This window comes from Pezoporus occidentalis, unplaced genomic scaffold (genome assembly GCF_034315485.1).
Source record: "Pezoporus occidentalis ecotype Australia unplaced genomic scaffold, CSIRO_AGI_Poc_V1 ctg223, whole genome shotgun sequence".
In the NCBI taxonomy this organism is placed as follows: Eukaryota; Metazoa; Chordata; class Aves; order Psittaciformes; family Psittacidae; genus Pezoporus; species Pezoporus occidentalis.
Genome location: NW_026914106.1, coordinates 493,938 through 513,779, shown reverse-complemented (window position 1 = coordinate 513,779; position 19,842 = coordinate 493,938). Strand labels below are relative to the sequence as shown.

The following is a 19,842-nucleotide window of genomic DNA, read 5'->3' as shown; positions in this document are numbered from 1 at the left end:
TCCTGTGTCCTGAAGGCATGTGGGAGCTCCTGCAGCCTCTGACTGTGCTTAAATCACTGCTGTTATGAAGAAGCCTGAGCCAAAATTCAGGTCCAAACTGTGCAAGGCTCCTGTCTAAGAACAGCCACTCCTGCTTGCTTGTGGGGCTGTCACTTCTCTTTCCCCTTGTCTCCTGCTGCTCTTGGCTTCCCTCAGTGCCTGGTATTGAGCTAAAACCCCAAACAATTGGTGTCGCTGCATGCCAAAAGCATGACTGTTGCGAAGGGAAGGAAGGAATTGAATGGTGACTCTTAGTGAAGCCAGAGAGTAGCAAGCTAGTTTGTCTGCAGTATTGCCAAACTCTATTACCTAGTTGTTCAGCATTCAAAGAAACGTCTGTGTACATAAAGCCAAGGGGCTTTTCCCCTCCCCTTTCTGTTTCTGCCAAGGCTGCCCTGCATTAAGCCGCGGTTGAGCTGTTGCATGTGTGCCTGTGCCTAGCAACTGTCCCTAGCAACGTCAGCGAGTGGGACCGAGCCGCTGGCTGTCAGGAGCTGGTCAGAATGGTAATTTGTGATGAGAGATGCTACAGCCTCTTTTCCGGAGGCTTCCAAAGCCTTGTTCTTCATTTCTTGACCTTCAGGCTTTCTTGAATACCTCCAGGCAGCTTTCTGCTGCTGCCTTGCAGAAATGAGGCAAGCTGGGGCTGCCTGGTAGCTGAACCTTTGCATGGTGTGTTTGGAAAGATTTTTCAGTGGTCTTTCAGGCAAGGCACGGTGATACCACCACTTGGGGTGGGGTAGACTACATACATGTGAACACGTCCTGTGACACAGCCAGTGCCCCATCACGTCAAGTGCATCTGAAGCTGCTGTGTGTAATGCTCTTCTGCATTAACAGAGGGGCAAGACTTCAAAATGGGTAACATCTGCCATGGAAATGGATGCTGCTTCTGGGGCAGCAACCTGAGAGTGAGCTCCATGCCGAACCAAGACACGAGCTGGAGCTTGCAGCGCTGGGTGTTGGGCTCTGTAGCAGATGTGTGAATCCTGAACACATCTGGACATACATATACACGCACACGCATATACCTGTGTATACATGCTGCACAGATGAAAGCCTCTCCCTTGCTGGTGGCTCTGAGTGCATTGTTAGTGGAGGACTCCTGCCTGCTCTCTCACAAAGTGGTGTGTTCCCTCTTGTCACCCCTGAAGCAAGTCACCAGGCTGTCTGTGCCCCTGTGAGATGGGGTGGGCAGGTCATGCAGAAGAATGCTGATGGCAGCGGCAGAGGAGCGAGGATCTTGGTGACCCTGCTTGTCTCCGGGATGGATTTGCAGTCAGCGGGCGCGTTCGTGCTGTGTAGAGCAGCAAGGTGTGAGAGTGCTCCCTCTGGCCCTCGGTGGCACCGTGCTCTGGAGAGGGCGGCTGGAATGGCATCAGGGGACAGCTGTGCCAGCACCGCGGGGTGCCAGGATGGGGCTCTGGGTACCCCAGCCAGGCTTGGACTCGCCCCGTGGCAGGCTCAGCAGCTCAGCGGTAGCTCTGGGTATGTGTCTTGGCACCGTCTGATGGCTGAGCCCGTGGCACTTTGGTTGCAGGAGCTTAGCAGGAGTTACGGAGGAGGCTCTTCAGTCTGGCTCCACGTATGCCCCAGACCCCCCTGGATTCCCTGGGAATGGCTGTGTGAAGACTTGCAAGTGGAGCTCAGCAGCGTCACAGCCCCTTTTCCAGGTGCTTCTCTTTCAGATCCGAGGAAGTGAAAATCAGGCTGCTTCCCGAAGGACTTGGGGGGTATCACCACCCTCTTGCAGAGGAGGCACAGCCTGGAGGTGTGAGGAATGCCTGGTTGTGCTTGTGTGTGGTGCTGACTGCAGATGTTTCATTCATGTGGCCATACAGCCCAGCCTTTGGGCTTGCGAAATGTTCGTTGTATGGGATGGAGTGAGAAGAGGCACAGATTTTCAGCTTACTTGAGGGATCTTACTCTTGAGTCCTCTGCTGTGGTTTGAAGCAAGTACAAAGAGATGCCAACCTGGCAAGTCTTCATACTGATAAAGCTCAGCTCGGCTTAAAGCGGGGTGAGCTGGGCGGTGTTTGGCCTTGCTGGCAGGATTCCTGTGCTTTGTTCCCTGTTAAAAGGGTCAGGGGTTTCCTTCTCTCTGTGTATGTTCCTTGCATCAACAAACTCTGCTCGCCTGGCTCTCTGTAGGTCGATAGAGTGTGGGAACAGTCTCGGTTTTCATGGTACAGCCAGAGCAGGCAGAGCCCATTTGACTCCTCTGCTCGATGGGCATGGCTCGGGAGCCTTCCAGGTGAGGGGATCAGTGTGGCCATTGTCACCGGGGGCTTCACGGAGGATGGGGAAAACTGAGATGTGAAAAGGTAGCGAGGTGTTTGTGCTGGGGAGCAGCCTGTAACGTGGTCATTGACACTGCCCCTCGGGACGGGCCAAGCAGCGTTCCCTTTATGTGTGCTTGAAATGGTCTCTCACGTTTCATGTGTTGCTGTCCACTGGATGTGGACCTGGTGGTGTGGGGCCCGTGTCTTTCCAAGTACCTAAACCGGGTTAGGGCACACAAAAGGCAGTATTTTTTTAACATCACTGCTGTAAACAGGAAAATGTGTATTCATTCACATGTCTTGATGAGCACAGATTGTATTAATATTTACTCTGGTACAGCTTATAGTAAAAAGAACGTGTTACCGGGGGGGTTCTAGGTACTTATTGGAACAACTCCAGAGTAATTTTTTAGTATTTTCTATTCTTAGTCCTTGTTCCTTCCTGCCTCTCTTTGTGACAGGAAAACTGGAAGAATCCATCTCCCTTCCCCTCACTATGTGTAAGTCTTTACTCCTAAATACCTGTCCTGTTTTCTAGCTTGCTTTGATTCTGTTTGGATTGTAAGCTTTACAGATGGTAAAGTGGTATATAAATCTACAGGAGTGATTGAGAACGATACAGGATGCACCTGGGGAAAGCCAGCAGGACACCATGCTGCCTGTTTGATAACCCAACAGGATGCGTGTCCTGGTACTCAACTGCAGAACAGCTCGAGTTCTTACAGCTCCACAACAAGTAGTGTGGCTTTGATCTTTAAGAAGATTAACAAGATTGACAGCAGTCTTTTAATTAAAAAGAATAATAAATCCGTTGGAGGTCTTGAAGACTCGAGTCCCTTCTGTTTCGAGGCTGTTCTGGGCTAGGACTGAGGCAGGCTGGCAGGAGACAGCCCGTGTCAGGTCAGCATGCCATGCTGTTAAGAGCAGAGGACTTCAGCCTCGAGGGAGGATGTGGCAGCTTGTTGTGACCAGTGTGCTCACTTAGGCAATTTCTAGCTTAGCCAAATGAGGCATTGCTCTCCAGCTGAAGTCTCTGGCCTCTCAGCATGTCAGGGGACTGCAGTGCAGCTGTAAGACAGGACATATGTGCAGTGTCATGTTCTTGTGATTTCAAGTTTTGTCCTGCAATGGCTTTTGATGTTACCTGAAACGGGATGTTTCCTTTTTTCTGTACAGCGTGTCAGAACGCCTGTGACCTTTCAAGGCTCAAGCATGAAATACAATCCCAAAGTATCGTAAAGAAGAGCTTCCTCCTTCAAAGGAGGGGGGTTAGCTTGGTGTAGAGGAGGCATTGGGCTGGTGGGGGTGGCACTTGGCATCCCAGCCATGTGGATAGGGCCGTGTTCAACTGGGGATTGGCTTTACCTGCAGCACTGGCCAGTTCTTGACTTCATGCTTCGGGGCAGAGACAGAAGAGCTGAGGAGAGCCCCCAGCCTCACCGGGGGTTCAGAAACATCATCAAACAAGGAAGCCTTGAACAGTTTGGGTTCATTTGTTCTAGGCTGGTGCTTCCCACCATTGTTGCATGTGTTCACCCCAACATTTCCAGTGTTTGGTGCCTTTATTTCTCTGTAGGTGCTTATTGCACGTCCAGAGAATTGAAAAGAACAGACATGAGGCTGTGTGCCTTTCTTGCCTTGCACAGGTGCCCAGAGGCTTTGTGAGCTGTGGGTTGAAAATCACCTGGCTCAGGAGGAGATGCATGCATGGGGCGAGCTGACTGTTCTTTGAGTCCAATGTAGGTAGGAGAAAGTGCCATGGTCTGAGTAATAACAGGGTGAGTCTGGGCTGGACATTAAGGGAATGGAGAGCTGCGATGCCTCTGCTCAGATTTTCCCTCATCTGAGATCTGGAAGTGTCATTTTGAAGCTATGTTGGAAAAGCTACATGGTCACAGAGCAGTGTGGCAAGGCACGAGGATGGGGCAGTGACACTTGGAAGTTCTGGATGGTACTGTAAATAGGAAGGATTGAGTAATTGCTGCTGTATTGAGAACCTGTTGCAGGGTTTGTCCCTGGGATTTTAGGCCAGATGGAATGTTTGTGTGTCATCTGCAGGATATGGATTTCAGTTTTCTTGGGGAAAGACTTTTATGCTCATCTATTTCATTGAATGGGCTGGAAGAACACAAAATAGAAACATTTGTGCCTAAGTAACAATAACGAAAGAAAATGACAATACCAAAAGCTACTGCATTAAGGAGAAGGCAGCCATGTATCACCAACAGATGATACTGGTGAGAGCTGTACGTGATCTGATATGCTCCTTTTGAATTGTGCAGTGACCATACATCAATGCTTGCTAAATTAGATTTCTGCTAAGAAACAAAGTGCATCAACTGATGCTTTAGGAGGCACTTCAGAAGTAAATCCCTTTTTCCTCTCTCTGAAGTATTGCTCCCTCTAGATATTCATATGGTGTAAATCACTGTAGTTAAAATCCTTCCTTGATTTGCACCGCTGTGGGTCTGGCCTGGTAAGTTTAAGGAATTGGAAGGAGATGGGAGATAATGTTTTGTACCTATTTTCTTTGCACTTGTAATGCCAGGCAAAGCCTTTGTTATTTAGCTTCTGACAGCCTGGTGAAGATTTGTAGTGACAGAATTTGAATGTAGGAGTTCATCTGAATCTGTGGAGCTGCTGGAATTCAACGTGAAGGGATGCAGCCCAGTTCCAGCCAGGGGCTTGATGCAACCCAGGGACAGCCAAGGGAGCTTGATGGGTTCAGCAGCCAAGGGAGCTTGCTCCTGTCTGTAAGTGCTCATTACTTGGTGGAATTAACAAAACCCGGTTGCTGTGAATGTGCTTGAATGATTGAGTCTCCTCTTGTGTGAATGTAACCTGCTTTGCTCAACGTGCAGTGACCATCACCACTGCCAGGCTTGAGGCTGCAAAGATGTGAGAAGCAGTTAGTGTTCCCCACACTGCAGCCGTAGTGGGATGAATGGGGTCTGCTCCCCGGCTCAGTGTTTGACATGGGCTGCTCCAAAGCTGCAGTGACGGTCACAAGCACAGTCCCATGCTTGTGTGTCGAAACAATTTCAGACACACAGCATGAATAAACCTCCCACCAGCTCTTGTCTCCAGCCACGTAGCTTGTACTGTGCGAAGGAGTCCTGGTGTTACAGCACAAGGACATTCTTCCTGCCCTCCTCGTGGCAAGAGGCTGATCCTTACCCAGGGTGATGCTTGAGGGCTTGCAGCATCCCTGCTTAAGCAAGCGGCAGCCAGAGCTCTGTTCAGCTGGTATTTGTTTTCTTGCTTAAGTGTCCGGTCGTGTTAAGCTCGAGGCATGTGGAGTAGTTGTGTATTACAAAATGCCACAGGCAGCCCTTACTTCTGTTAGAAATGCGGCTCTTCTGCGAGCATATTGCAAAGTAAATACTTCATCCCGTTCCTTGTGTGCAGGAGCCAGCAGTGAAGGTGATCAGTCTGTTTGCATTGCTCCAGCAGATATCCCACTAAACAAGTCTTGAGGGGAGACCGGTGAAGCTGACTTCTAAGCTCTGTCATTGAGGAAATGGTTGTTCCCTGGATGAAGACGTATTTCTGCAAAGCCCCACAACCACAGGTGTGGGTTTCCTTAGGTTCTCTCTTTTCCCTCTCCCTTAGCCTGATCCCTTTGGAGAACAGCTCTGTCCACTGAGCAGTGCCAAGTATGATAATGCCTTCGTCCTTGTCTGGAAACTTGAAGTGCTACTGCAATAAAATTACACTGATGCATTCATTAAAAAGATATACTCTCATAATAAACCACTTTCCAGAATTGAAAATAGCAGGTTGCATTGGCAGAGGACACGTTAGAATTCGCTCCAGTCTCAGGCTGGTCATCTCCATCACAAACCAGGACACGTGCCCACAAACACATATCCGCTGATGAGTTTCACATTGGCATTACACCTGCAGAAAGTATGAGTCCATGAATAATAGCATTAGAAGCTGGAATAACCACATAAATATTTACACTGCCTTATTCAGCCTCCTGGGGAATGACATCTGATCCCTCAGCTTTGTGTATTTACCTTTCTCGTTCACTGTTGTTGCTTCTGAATAAGAGTGGCAGACTGAGAGGGGAAGTGCAGCCGTTCCTCTGCTGCCAGGGCTGGTGGTTAAGCTGCAGAGGTGGGCAGGAAGGTGGTCCCTGGGTGCAGCTTGTCCTGCCATCGCTGCCATTCCTCGTGGTCACCTGGCATGGCCCCAGCAGGGCTGGGATGAAGGGCAGGCAGGGCAGGCTCTCAATCCATGCGGGATGCACTGCATTCCCATTGCTTGAGTAAGGTGTGAGAGGTGCCTCCTGTCTGACTGGGTGGGAGAGAACACACCGGGGGTTTTGGACGAGTGTTGTCCTTAAGTGTGAACTCACCTGGAATTTCATAGCACAGGCACTGGCGTTGCCCATTCGTAGCTTCCTTCTTGTGCTCCTGGGGCAAAGGGATAAAGACAATTATTTTTGCAGGTCTTCAGAGGAGAAACGGGGTGTTTCATGTCATCTGCTTTACGTTTTAGGTGAGGTTTTGTCAGTCAAGCCTGAGCCGAAGTAACTCGAACCTGACAGCTAATTACAGGATGCATAGATTCTCTTGGGCGCTCTGGATCTCTCTCCGGTGCCTGCTGACTTCCCAGCAGCGTCCAGTATAAGCGCAGCCCCTGCTCATGGGCAATGCTTTGCTTTCCCATTTGCCAGCTTCTGAGAAATTTGATTTTTGTTTGCAGTGAGCAATTTTCTTTTAGCTGTGTCCAGTGTGCACCTTGATCACAGTCATCAACACGCAGATGTTTCAGGAGATGGATTTGCTGCGTTGTGAAGCAGTGTCCTGTGTTCTACTGGGTATTAGTTTTTCTCCAGCTAGGTGTGAATGATGTACATCTTGCTGGCCTTTCTTGTTCTCTGTTTTGCTCACTAATTTTGCAAGGATGAGGTGGATTTCTATTGATCTTAAAGCTTTCTGCCATCCTCACGACCTTGGAAGTGTTTGGAACATTGATGTTTCTGACCTTGAATTTATTTTCTGAACTTCATGCAGCATCAGTAGCTTTTATACCATCAGGAAATGGAGAGATACAGCCTCTTTAATTTCCCAATTTTCTTAAATTGTTCTGATGACATTTACTTATGATTAAAAAATGTGCAGTGGAGACAGATTCAATATCCCCACATTGCCTATTGAGTGCCTGTCTGGTTGAAGAAAAGAGGATTTGATTGAATTTTAGAGAACTGAAGCTTATGGGTCTTCGGCAGTCTCCAAGTTATTAAGCCAAACTAGGCCTAATTTTACCTCTCTGATAACAGTAATATTCCCAGTCCTGTGCAGCTTTCTGGCACGGAGCTAATACATCCTCTCGGTGAACCCCGCAAATAAATGGAGCTGAAGAGGAGGGAGGTAGATCTCTCTCATGTATGTATTATGAGTGGACAGTGTACTGAGTGGGGCACATGGCAGGTGCTATAGCAATGCAGAGTGTGTTAGTCTGCCCTTGTTAAGACATCCGTGCCCAGCTCAGTTTTAATCCCTGGTGGATTATAGGCCTGGCCTAGCTCTCATTGATATGGTAAACACGATACAGAGAGATTCCCTGGGTAGGAAATCTGATTGGCCGTTTTAGATTCATAAAGCTGTGAACTTTGTCTTGCAGAGAGAAGTTCCACTAAGCATTTTTGCCTCAAAGTAGGTCAATGTGATTATGATTGGCTGTAATGAGCACTGTGCTGCTGTTCTCTACCTGGAGCTGGTGGGTACTGAGCAGTGCAAATGCCATCGCTGCCTTTGCGCAAAAGCAGTGAGAAATCAAAGTAGTAACTTTTAATTCATTTCAACTTGAAAGCCTCGGTTATCTACGTAAGCAGGGGTAAACAGTCCAGCACCAGTATTAACGGCAGAGCACACGCAGGCAGTGGCGATCAGCAGCTCTGATGCTGGCCACAGGGTAAAGGGGCAATTCCGCTTTTGGCCTCACAGCAGTTTGCAAACTGTCTGGAATTTAGCTTTGGTGTGGAGGATTTATTCCAATAAAACCAGTGGGGTTTTTACACCGGTATGTTTAGAGTGGGTTTTTTGTGCCTCTGAAGACATCCAGGTAAAGCAGCAGTGAAGGGAGAGGAGAACACTAAGGAGAAGTTGTCATTTAGGCTGTTCCCAAACCCATATTTATGTACCTGCTTCCCCAGAGAGAAAAAAATCTCATATACCCAGAAACTGTACATCATGGCAGTTGATCTTTATCTTTGGGATGGAGTGTTCGCAGGTACCGCTTGGGGGAAGGAAAAGAGATTGGAGGGAGGTGTTAAGTGTTTAGCTGGTGGGTACAGGACCAGGCTGTTGTTCTCAGGAGATGTAGCTCTACAGCAGCTCCTTAGGAATACTGAGCGGCAGGGAGTTGCTATGTGGTAAGCTTGGTGAGGAGTGGAAAGCTTCCAGAACTGGCTGAGAGAAAGCCAAGCAGAGATAGGTTGTGTTTTCTTCTTTTATTCCAAATAACTGCTCAAGACTGGTTTGTTTGCTCAAGCCTTTGAGCGTGTCCTGCTCATTCTGGAGTCAGGACAACTTCCATTCCTGATCTTTTGCCATTCGGTTTCCAAGCAGTCTTGTCCAGACGTACTGCTCATTTGGTGACTCAGTTCCTCATTATGTATTATGTCCATTACAGTTTTTGGTCTTCCAAGGTGAGGGGGGTTGTCTGTCTCTTTGTCTGCACGGCTGGGACCTGATCTTCTGTCTCTTATTCAAGTGTGCTAAGGGTAAAAGCGAGGGTCTGCTTTGGCCTTGTCTTTCTGCTGGTTTGTGGTCTCTGAGCCCCTCGTGCTTGAGGCATGCAGCATGGTCATGCACAGTGTATGGCTGAGTGTGTTGGAGTCTGTGGTGTGCAGTGAAAGGGGGTGTGAGCAAGCATCTGTCTGCCAGTTACAGTCAGCATCTGCTGTAATCCAGCTGTTAGTAGCCCATTATGTTTCCAGCTAGAGGGAGCAGCACACAGGAGATGGGTATTTGGGGTCCAAGTTCCTGCAGGGAGGACAAAGATACATCTTTAGGTTTTCCCTTTATCTGTTCTGTGGGACTCTGAGAAGGAATTCAGTGGAAAGAATCTTGTATGATGTATTTGATGGTCAGTGTATTACATGTGCATCCTACACCGTTTGACTTGTACTTTTGTCCTTTCTCTTGCCAGCCCAGAACTGCAGTCACATTTTGCAGGGCCCAAATGGGACAATACAGAGTCCAGGCTTTCCATACGGATATCCAAATTATGCAAACTGCACGTGGACAATCACTGCTGAGGAGCAGAACAGGATACAGCTTGTTTTCCAGTCCTTTGCGTTAGAGGAAGATTTTGATGTATTATCTATCTACGATGGACTGCCTCAGCAGGGGAATCTGAGAACAAGGTACGTTGTTCATAACAGGAATGTTGTTAATAAACATGTTCCCATTTCTGCCACTGGGATTAAATCTGAGTTGGACATTCATGCTGCAATAAACTGGGAGCGCTTCTTCATGAGCAGTTCTTTTATAGTTGTTTTGATTTCTTATCTCTGATAAGGTTTGAAATGTTTCTGCGAGTGCCTGACAGTAATGATTTATCAAGAGTCATTCTAGACATCCAGAGAAGTTAATTAGAAAATGGAGCAAGAGGGAAGCAGAGCTAATGTGCAGAGGAGCTTCCCTCAATCCAGAAGAGATTCATAGAGTGGGAGGATGGATAATGGGTTTCAGTTTATAGCTCTGCTAAATGCTTTGTGGGTGCATTTGGGTAATTTCCTGTCTTACAGTTTGTTCACCAGCTGGACAGGGGAGATGCTCATACATCTGACTAAACACTCCCAACCTACCCATTCTGTGATGCTGTGTCAGCATTTGAAGCAGTTGGTGATCTCAGACCTCCAGATCTGAAGCATAAATGAAATCAGCTTAGTGACTTGTGCCATGACTGCCGTTGTCTGATGTAGTGCCTGATTGCAGCTGAAGTCTGACAGTAATATATTCAAAAAGTAATAGAAACAGTGGCAGCATCCAGAGTTAGAATCCCTAGGAAGAATGCTGTAGTCGTGGACAGTCCTGGATATCAGTTTTACTTTAAATCACTTCAGCTTAGGACGGATCCTTTTGACCTCAGTGTCTTGTCTAACCCAACTGGAAAATCGGAGTTAAAGAAGCACTGTTGAAAATGAGCTCTTTATGTAGATGATTTCAGTTATGCAAATAAATCATACCTTCATCGTGCAACTGTGCTTGAGAATCATCTTAATTATGGGACCTCATCATTTAATCAGGAGGTAGCACAGCGCTTTGCTTTGCGTATTATGTAAAGGATGCCTACATCTGATGGCAAATTCTGCTCAGGAAACCTTGTATGGTGAGTAGTGAGTGCTGCTGTTGGGCTGAGAAGCCCCTTGGCAAATTGCTGTGCTCATCAGCAGTGCCAGATGTTTGCTTTTGCCCTCTAGATGTCAGAGGGAGGTTCTGCTGAAGAAGCAAAACCCATGCACGTCGTTATTTCAGAAGCAGGGTCATGGTGGAGTAAATGAGTAAGGCACTGTGTGCCAGTTGCATCCAGGTATTGCTCCAGTATTTGTGAGCATGAGAAGGCTACAGATAGATGTAATAGGGCATCTTCTGCCAGTTGACCAGTACAGCGTGAGATGGAGCCTGAATCCTGTCCTGAGAATTTGTGCCCTGGGGAAAGGGGAGGAGATGAATAAGGCTTTCCCTTCTGCATCACCGGTGTGAACTTCACGTGCAACTTGGGTAGACAGATGTAAGTTATGTGATGAAGCCAGGAGCACAAAGCAGTGCGAGAACGTTCCATCTCTGGCGAGGAGATGAGCTGTGCAGGGAATGGTGTGTATGTAGTGCAGTAGAGGAAGGTGAAATAAGTGGAACAAGGAAAGGTATTGAGGAGGCTTTCTAGAGGTCTGAAAGTGCTTACGAAGGGCTTACAAAAGTAAATGAGATGGACTCTTGTATGATGGATGCTTGGATTCTTCCCCTGGATGTTTCTAGATTAGTGACTTCAAAACCTGGCACTTGCTCCACCGTGCTGTTTGGTGTCTCGCTTCTTTGTTCAGCTAAGATTTTTTTTTTTGTGTACATCAGTCTCAGCTCATTAAACTCTGTAGCTGTTGCCCAACATTGTTTTTTTTTCTCTTTTTTTTCTTCTTTCTCCCTGTTTTCCTCTTTCCTGTGGCTATCAATTTTGCTTTTCTTCAGACTGCTTTTCCAATGTACTCAATTCATCATCAAAGTGCAGCACTGGAAGATGGATGACTGTTCATCATTTATCAAAGCTCCTGCTCCCAGGAGGCAGGCCAAAATAAGCTGTAAGCAAGTGTAAAAGAAGGAAAAAACCCAACCTCAAGCATACTCCTGTAGAGGAGGAGGTAACTGTTTAGTTCAGCATGTTCAGGGCTGGTAAATGGTTAAGAGAGAAACTGTATCTGTGCTTCTCCCACTGTTGGGCATCACTGATGGATTTCAGTGGGTTCTGCCTGCTTGGCTGGGAGAAGCGAGCTCTCTTGACATGTTCTTACGCTGATGGATGGAGAATGGTTTGTTGTCTCAATACCCTGCACTTCCATTTAAGCCATATATTCCTCAGAGCTTCCTTGGCCTGATATGTCAGTGTCATGTCTATGTGTGTTTCAGGGAAGGGGTTAATTGTGTTTCTGTGCTGGCAAGCATCCTGTTGTCTTGCAATTTAATGTGGTGTGAAAGTTCTCTAATAGAATAAGAGCAGATTTAATCCAACGAGACATTTGCTAATAAACTGCTTTACTGTATATTAGGAAATTTGCGTTGTGCATTTGTGATGAGTATGTGAATATTAAATGCATTTCAATGTCTTAATTTAGACGTCCGGGGCTGTTGTCATCGTTCAGTGCCATGACTTTGCTTTGTTTGCTAAAATCGGAGCTTGCTTCTGAGTGGTTGCTCCTTCATTTTCTCCCAAGTAATTCCCTTATTTCCCCTCACCACACACTGGCTTTCAGCAGGACCACGGGCACAGGATCTGCTTGAAAGCAGAGACCAGCGATGGCTGCAGATTTCTCTCTCCCTGGCGTAGGAGTTGCGTTTTCACGAGGTCAGATGAGATTTGCAAGTTCCCTTCCGCTCCTCTGCGTGGCTTTCCCTTCCCTTAAGCAGTGTTTGTGCTCGTTGCCCCTGACCAACCCCTCCCAGCTGCTCATCCTTCAAGTTCCCAACTGTTCTGCACTGGGATCAGAGGCATGCGTGTGGAGACCTGAAAGCTGTGGTTGCTCCAGAACGGCCTTCCTGCGAGTTCCCATTGTACCTTGCTGATTGTGGCATTGTCAAGAGGCTGCTCCAATCAGGTTGGTTTCCTGATTGGGTTCCCACTGCGCTGGGCTCAGGAGCTCAGCAGAGACCTGACTCAGATTTGAATATCTGGAGTTATTTATGGCTCCGTGATTGCTGTGGGGCTCGGGAGCCTCTTTGCACCCTTTTGTGTTATATTTTCTTCTGTGACTTGAGCAGACAGCAGTTAACAAGGCAGCCATGTGACAGCTTCAAGCTTTTTGATCTGCTGACGACTTGCAGGACACTTCTAATGTGCGAATCTTAAATTAGTTGCTCGTGTCCTTATTTGAAGTTTTAGGCCTGCACTCAGGGAAAATACATTCAGGATCTACCTGGTAACTCGGTCGTTTCACGTGCCCGCTTCTGTTTTCCTGAAGGGACTGGGGCTGGGACTGGTCTGTTTAGGGCAGTTTGCATCTCCACAGAGGTCACTAGGATGTGTGTATTTGCACAGCGGTGAGGAGTGGTCCCATTCTGGTATCTGTGGAGTGTGTAGAGAAAGTGTTTGCACATCATTACTGCAATAGCTTCGTCCTTAAAGCAGAGGAGAAATCTGCAGTGCTGTTAGCTCCCTGGCACTGTGCATAACGGATCTTCTGGCTCACATCTCGCATTGTGTGCAGTGTCTTGTGTGGTGGACGTTGCTGTTGGTTATTACAGGTCCTTCTTCCCTGACAAGTGGCTGGAGAGTTAAGAGGAGGCTTGCCATCAACGCGCTGCGTATGCAGCTAAAAGCCAAAGGATCTCTTTGGCCATATTTAATTGACTGAAAGATTAAGTATTTTGTTTGAACTTGAAATTGTGTGATACTAGTGATGAGTGAATTATCTGCCGGAATGCCCTGTTTGCAGGTACAGCAGCAGTACCTGTATCTCACCTGTTTCTCCTTGATAACCTTTTAATTACTTCTTGAAAAATGGGGCTGGGTGACTTGTACTTAATTACCAACAAGAGAGCAAAGCTTTTGCTCTTAAAAACAACAGAAGGGAGGAGGAGAGGAAGAGACAAAGGGAGCAGGCAGGAAGAATTGTCCCCATGTGCCATATGCTCTTACTTGCAGACACAAACTCGGTTTACAATAACATTCCAGGGTTCTGGCTTCACAGGTACTGGGCATGCTGGGGTTCAATGCCATTACAGAAATTCCTGGAGAAACGGCATTTGGCATCTGGTAGTACACAGAGCTGAATACAGTTTGTGTGCAGCCACCTCTGGACCTGTGACATATTCCTTTGTAGCTGCCTCATGTCTCCAAGGTGACTACAGCGCTTTTTGCTAAGGATAAAGATAAATAAAATGGAGGGGCAGCTAAATCCTTTTGTCATCTGCAGTGACCTCAGGATCCTGCATCCCTTTTGTCACTTCACGTTAACTCCATGGGGGGAAAAAACCCGCAAGAAAAAAGGCCCAGAACACTTAAATTTGTGTTCTCTGCTTTGTAGAATAAACCACACTTTTTTTCTTCTCCCGGGCAGGGCTGTGTTTGAGCTGCTGCAGTGGCAGTAGAGCCTTTCAACAGGTCCTGCTGCTCTCTTCTGAGGGAATGCTGAGTATTTAAACTTCATCTGGGAGATGATTGATGGAATTAGATCTGCTGGTCCAGGAAAGCTAATGGAGTTAATGCAGCTGCATCTGCGGCTGTTCAGATTTGAGAGGCTGTGTTCAGTTCTTCCGTATTTATTAGGAGAGCATGCATCAGGATGAGTGATAAAAGCTGCTGAGGAGATGGGGGTGGGAGCTGTTCCCCTGCACCATGCAGAAAGCAGCAGGCTTGGAGGAGGCCTGATCTTGGGGAGCTGGGGTGATGGAGGAGCTTCAGCCCTGGTTTAAGGGTTAAAGCCTCTGCTCTCATGACATTAGGAGCATAACTTGTCTGCACTGAGTGCAGGGGAATGTCTGTTGCTGGGCCTTAAGGTGCTGCTGTTACTCAAATCTTATTTTGTTTTTTTCAACTACTTTTTTCCCCTCTAAACTGCTGACTAACCATGTTCACAGGTAAAATCTACTGGCAAACCTTGGCAGTGCCTCTGGCTTCATATTAAGGTATGCTAAGGGGATTAAATGCAGAAAGTTTGTTCTGTAATTGGGCACCATCTAAGAGATTTTAATTAAGCCTCTGCTCTGGCACCGTCTGTTGTGAGCACGGGATGCCATTAGTCAGTGAGATAGGTACCTTTTCAAGGGGTGGGTTGAAGTAATAAGTAGAAATCGTGGGGAGGATCCTGGTGTCCTCAGTCTTCCATGCCCAAGCCGATGCAGCTCATGCAGCCTCCTTTTCCTTTGATGAGCTATGAAAGGCAGGAAGGGGAGGGTGCCCATAATGTACCCTGCTGTAAGACATTGCTGGGTAATGATGGAGACAATAGCTGCTGGCACTCTGCTAATAACTGTTGTATATATGAAAGTTTATCATGCTTTTGTGCATGGATGGATGTGATATTTAAACTGATTGTCATAGACTTCTTGAGTGGGTTCTTTCAGACAGAGCTGCTTTATTCTCCTACCAGGAGTGGCACTTTATAAAAGCACTGGGTGAGCTTTTGGGTCAGAGGAAGTGAGATTAGATTTATTTTTGGGTTTTTTTTATTAGCAGTGGAGAGAGAGAAATTGAACTAACCCATAGCCCTTGCATGGGGCTGCTCGTTTTTTAGATTACAGTGCTCTGAGAAGGAGCAGGTCTGCTATTGTTATAGAAGGGAGAAAGCAGCCCAGGGAAGTTCAGCGAGTTGCCTCAGCGCAGGGAGTTATTAGGGGATAGCTATTATTGCTGTGTCGCTGCAGAGCTGAGTGGTGAGAGGGTGGATGTGGTCTCATCCTGCCTGCGTATGAACCTGTGCCAAATGTCTCTTGGCTTCAGTGGTACAGAATTGGGTCTTCAAGAAGAATTTCACTTTTAGTCAATAGCTGTCAATACGTTTAGCATCAGGGTGGCCGCTTTGGACTCTGGTAATTAGCATCAGTCTCCCATGAAGAGGCTGCTGTGAGCCCTGGAGCGGTGGATGTGCAGAGGTGGGGACCGAAGCAGCCCTGGCAGGGCACTGGGGTGTGCGGGTGGTCCCTCACCCAGCAGGACTCGGACACGGGTCTGGGTCTCGTTCAGTGGCGCGGGGCAGGTCACTGACCTCGGGGTTCCTGGCCTGTGGAGGGGCATCAGGGGTGATGTCTGCACGTCAGACCTGTAAAGTGCCGCAAATGCCCCGGCTGGAGGGGCTGTGCGCGGGGCTGGGGGCAGATCCGAGCGCGGAGCAGGGGGGCTCCCAGCCGTGCCTGCTGCTCATCGTCCCGAGGCAGGGGAAATGGACGTGCGCTCGCGTTATCTTTCGCGTGCAGCGAATCTTTAGATCAAGAAGTTCTTGTATCTCTGAGGTCTGACCTTGAGAGCTTCTCGGGCAAAGCTCCTCTTCAGACTCTGTGTTCCTCTTATCAGAATTAATGGAAGCCCGCAGGAGATGATAGGATCTTACTAGATGGTTGCAGATACAATGGGATTGTGGAGTGCTATTACTTGCAGGCTCAAATAGGAGCTTGACGAGCCTTTGGTGCCCATTGACTCTATAGTTGGGCAACAGAGGGTGGCCTGGCTCCTCTTGGCCTGCTAGGAATTGGATTTAGGTGTGCTGCCAGAGCAACTGCTAGTATCTGGTGCTTCCTCATAAAGAATGTAATTGTGGCTGTTTGGAGCACACAAAGACTTCTGCTGGCCCACAGTGCAGTAACTGTCCTCGCATCTTCAGCATGTTGTGTAGTATTTAGGTTTGCAGCCGATTAGAGCTGCTATAGTGGAATAAAGGGTTTAGGAAGGAGATCAGTATTTCCCTTTGAACTGTTCAGTAGCTTATGTTGTCACTGAGCCGTGTGTAAACTGAAGTGCAAAATGCTGTAGTTGTAGCATTTTTCTGTAATATATTTTTAGCTATTGAAATCAGGCCCCTTAGCTATCCAGGGATGGCAAGGCATCCTCTCACTGAAGCTGCTCCCAGCTTATGTATGTGTGGAAAAGGAGGAGTGTGGAAACAGAAGGAAGTGCCAAATGCCAGGGCAGGCAGTAGCTCTGCTGGGCTGGATTCGAAGCCAGGGCTTTCTGCACTCCTGGGCTCTCCTGCAGGCATCAGCAGTGAGCAGCATTTTTATCCTGCTTCTGCTCAGTATTCAGCACAAGGTGCAGGTGAATAGAGAATTAGATATAACATGAATCAATATTACAGTCTCCTTGGATAAATCTTCATGGGCAGGAACAATGGGACTTGTTTCACTTTTCTCATCATACAACACATCTAAAAATGAAATTTCTTAATAACCTCCTTTTTTTGGCTGTGCTGGCTGTGGAAGACAGCTTGCATGGTTTAGTTGTTCTGCTTGGATGCTTCTTTGGAACTCTCAGCTTTATAGGAGGCAAATTTCTGCTGTTTCCTTCTTTCTTGTTGCCATTAAATTTCATCATATATTATTACAGATGAAGATCTTAAGGAGTGAGTGCAGGCAGACCTGTGTTGTGGGAGGAAGTGAGAGTGCAGTTCACCTGCAAGTCCCCAGGATGGATCTCTGCTGTTGTCCCGGGGCTGTGTTGGCAGAGCAGTGCTTGCCTGATGCTGTGGCTTTTAATGCTCGCTTGCATGTACTGAAGACTGTCTTAAGACTGATGACTAAAATCTGGTTCAAACCCTGATTTTGTATGCATAAAAAGAGGTGCACAGACTTGGCAGAGGAGACCTGGATTCACTCTCCACATCAGCTTTGGCTCTTTCCTGCTGTATAGCTTTAGCTAGAGAAAGCACCTCCTGGTACTGGAAGGCTGGTGTGAATCTTGGTGTGCACCACACCTCTGCTATGGTGATGCCTTTCTGTGCACCACTTGCAGTGCATTTAGCAATAAGCCCTGTGGGATTTCCAGGGGCTCCTGTGAACTCTTCCCATTTATTGGATTTCACACCCCTGATAGCTTTTTGGGTTTTTTTTTCCTTGAAGAAAGTCAGAAATAACCTAAACCTGCCGAGGTTTGCACTGACTCTGCTGAGCCGTCCTTGGGCTCCATCCAAACTTGTCTTCGTTCGCTCAGAATATCCGCTTGGATTTGCTGAGAGGTAACTAAAATTTGGGGAACTTTTCTGTGAATCTGTCTTCCTTTTTTCTAACAGCAAGACTTGAGAATACAGATGCTGAATTGTGTCAGATACCTGCTCGCATCTCCCTGCTGCCTGCGAGAGCGCAGGAAAAATGAGCATGGAAGAGACATGATACAAATACTAAAATAAATCCAAGTCTTCCTACTCCATTGCATTGTATGGAAAATGAAATTTATTGAGATTTGATGGTTAGTACCTGTTCCCAGCGTGAGGCGTGAAGGCCTCGTACATTTGAGACGGCTGTGCTGGCTCGAGGCTCTATAAATAACACTTTTCTAGTGGGAATTGACCCAAACCCCATTTTAAATGAGTGAAGAAATCCATCCAGGCTGGAATTTATGAGCCCTGTGGCTGTCCCCAGGGACTGTGTTAGTTAATGAAGCCTTTGTCAGTGTCAGAGGTAGGCAAAGGACTCTTGTGGTGTGATGAATTATTCTTGGCTTGGGGAAGGGAGGAAAGTGCAGTTGATACCTAAGCCAGGCTGGCACTTGGGTTGGGCTGTGTGGTGTTAGACAGGGACCTGTTTGCAAGCTGCCAGATGAGCTGTCTGCAGAGGTGCAGCGGATGTCATTGTGAGCGAGTTCTAAGGGACAAAGAAAGCTTCTTCCCTGGTGCTTGCTACTGTCTTGATAACAAAAACATAGTCTTGTATGTCAGAGCCAGTGGATGGTATTACCTTAAAAGCAACTTCATTATCAGGCAGCTGGGCAGAGGGGATGGTTGGAAAGTCATATGGAATAAAATGGGACATGTGGCATTGGTTGGCAGCAAAGAAGCTTGGAGCTGTTTGCTGAAATACGAACGGGATACACAAGGAGCTACTGCTGCTTGCAGTGGGCCTCTGAAGATACTCGTTCAGGATCTGTTCATAGCTTGACTCAAAAGCAGCTTGATTTTGAGCATAAATCATTCCAACAAGTTAAACCCAAGTGGGAACTGATCCTGTTTCTCTTATATCATTACAGGAGCCTTTTAGGCTAGCTGAGATTGGGGTTTTTTTGGTCCAGAGCATCATTTCAGCCTCACGGGGATCAAACTGAAAGGACAACTGTCTAAGAAACACCACTGAGTTCTGCCTCGCAGACAGAGCTGGCTTTTAAGTGTCTGCAGCATGCATGGGCTGGAAGTGTTCTCACATTATGCTCTGCTTGTTTCATTGATGATTAATAAGAACACTTATGGTACCAGTTACTCTGTTAATATGGTTAAAAGCACTCATTGCATGCCCATATTTAAGAGGGAAGGGTGAATGTGAAGATAAGTGTTCCACTGAAACCAGTGAATTTCCTTGTTTCTGTGTGCACATTCAGCTGTCAGGCTGAATAAGGCTTATAAAGCTTGATTCACAGTCAGTTTGAAGTTACTGTCCTCTTTGTGTTGGCCCCAGTTGATAATGGCTTAGTTGAATAGTTAGTTCATGAATGCACCTTTTAAATGACTTTGGGTTGACTCCTGCCCTGTTAGCTGGGGCAGTGTGAAAGGGGACTCTCATGCTCATTCCAGACTGTTTCCCAAAGGCTCCAAAGGGCAGCTCTCACTCCAAGCTGTTGTTTTCCCAGCACTTAGCTTGAATACTGTCCTGGGATAGTGCATGAGTGTCAGACTAGCACCTGCAGAGCCATGTCACTTAAACTATATAGTGAAGAGAGTGGTTCATTTGGTGGGAAAGTTTATTTAATAGGTGCCTTTAAATTACATGTAGGAAGAAAATCACTGAAGTATGGTGTAGTGTAATTTAATGCTGGGTTAAACGATGCAATCCAATGCATTTTCATTAGATGTTCTGAGACACTTCTCCAGCATTTATGCTTTAAAGGCTGTTGGATTGCCAGCTGCAATAACTATTTTGATTGCAGCCTGAGCTGATGGTGGGCATCCTACCAGAAAAATAATGTGCTCTGTTTTAATTATGGCACCTGCACTCCAAAGTGGGAGCCTGCGTCACGGTGCACGGTACAGTTGTACTTGATACAGTGGAGCAGTGTCAGACGCAACAGATGGAGGTGAAAGTGTTTGTAAAGGACCCGAGATGTGGGATGCCATAAATCATGGGTTGGAAGGGACCTCAAAGCTCCTCCAGCTCCAACC

The 19,842-nt window shown here is 47.2% G+C and overlaps 1 protein-coding gene across 4 annotated transcripts in view; it reads left to right on the top strand.

Annotated features, from left to right (window-relative positions):
• CSMD2 (CUB and Sushi multiple domains 2) overlaps positions 1–19,842 on the top strand; it is a 291,426-nt gene that overhangs the window by 42,034 nt on the left and 229,550 nt on the right. For all 4 annotated transcript variants that reach the window (XM_062620680.1, XM_062620679.1, XM_062620678.1 and 1 more), the window contains one exon: positions 9,486–9,702. In XM_062620680.1, the coding sequence (XP_062476664.1) occupies positions 9,486–9,702 (217 nt within the window). The remainder of the gene's footprint in view (positions 1–9,485; positions 9,703–19,842) is intronic.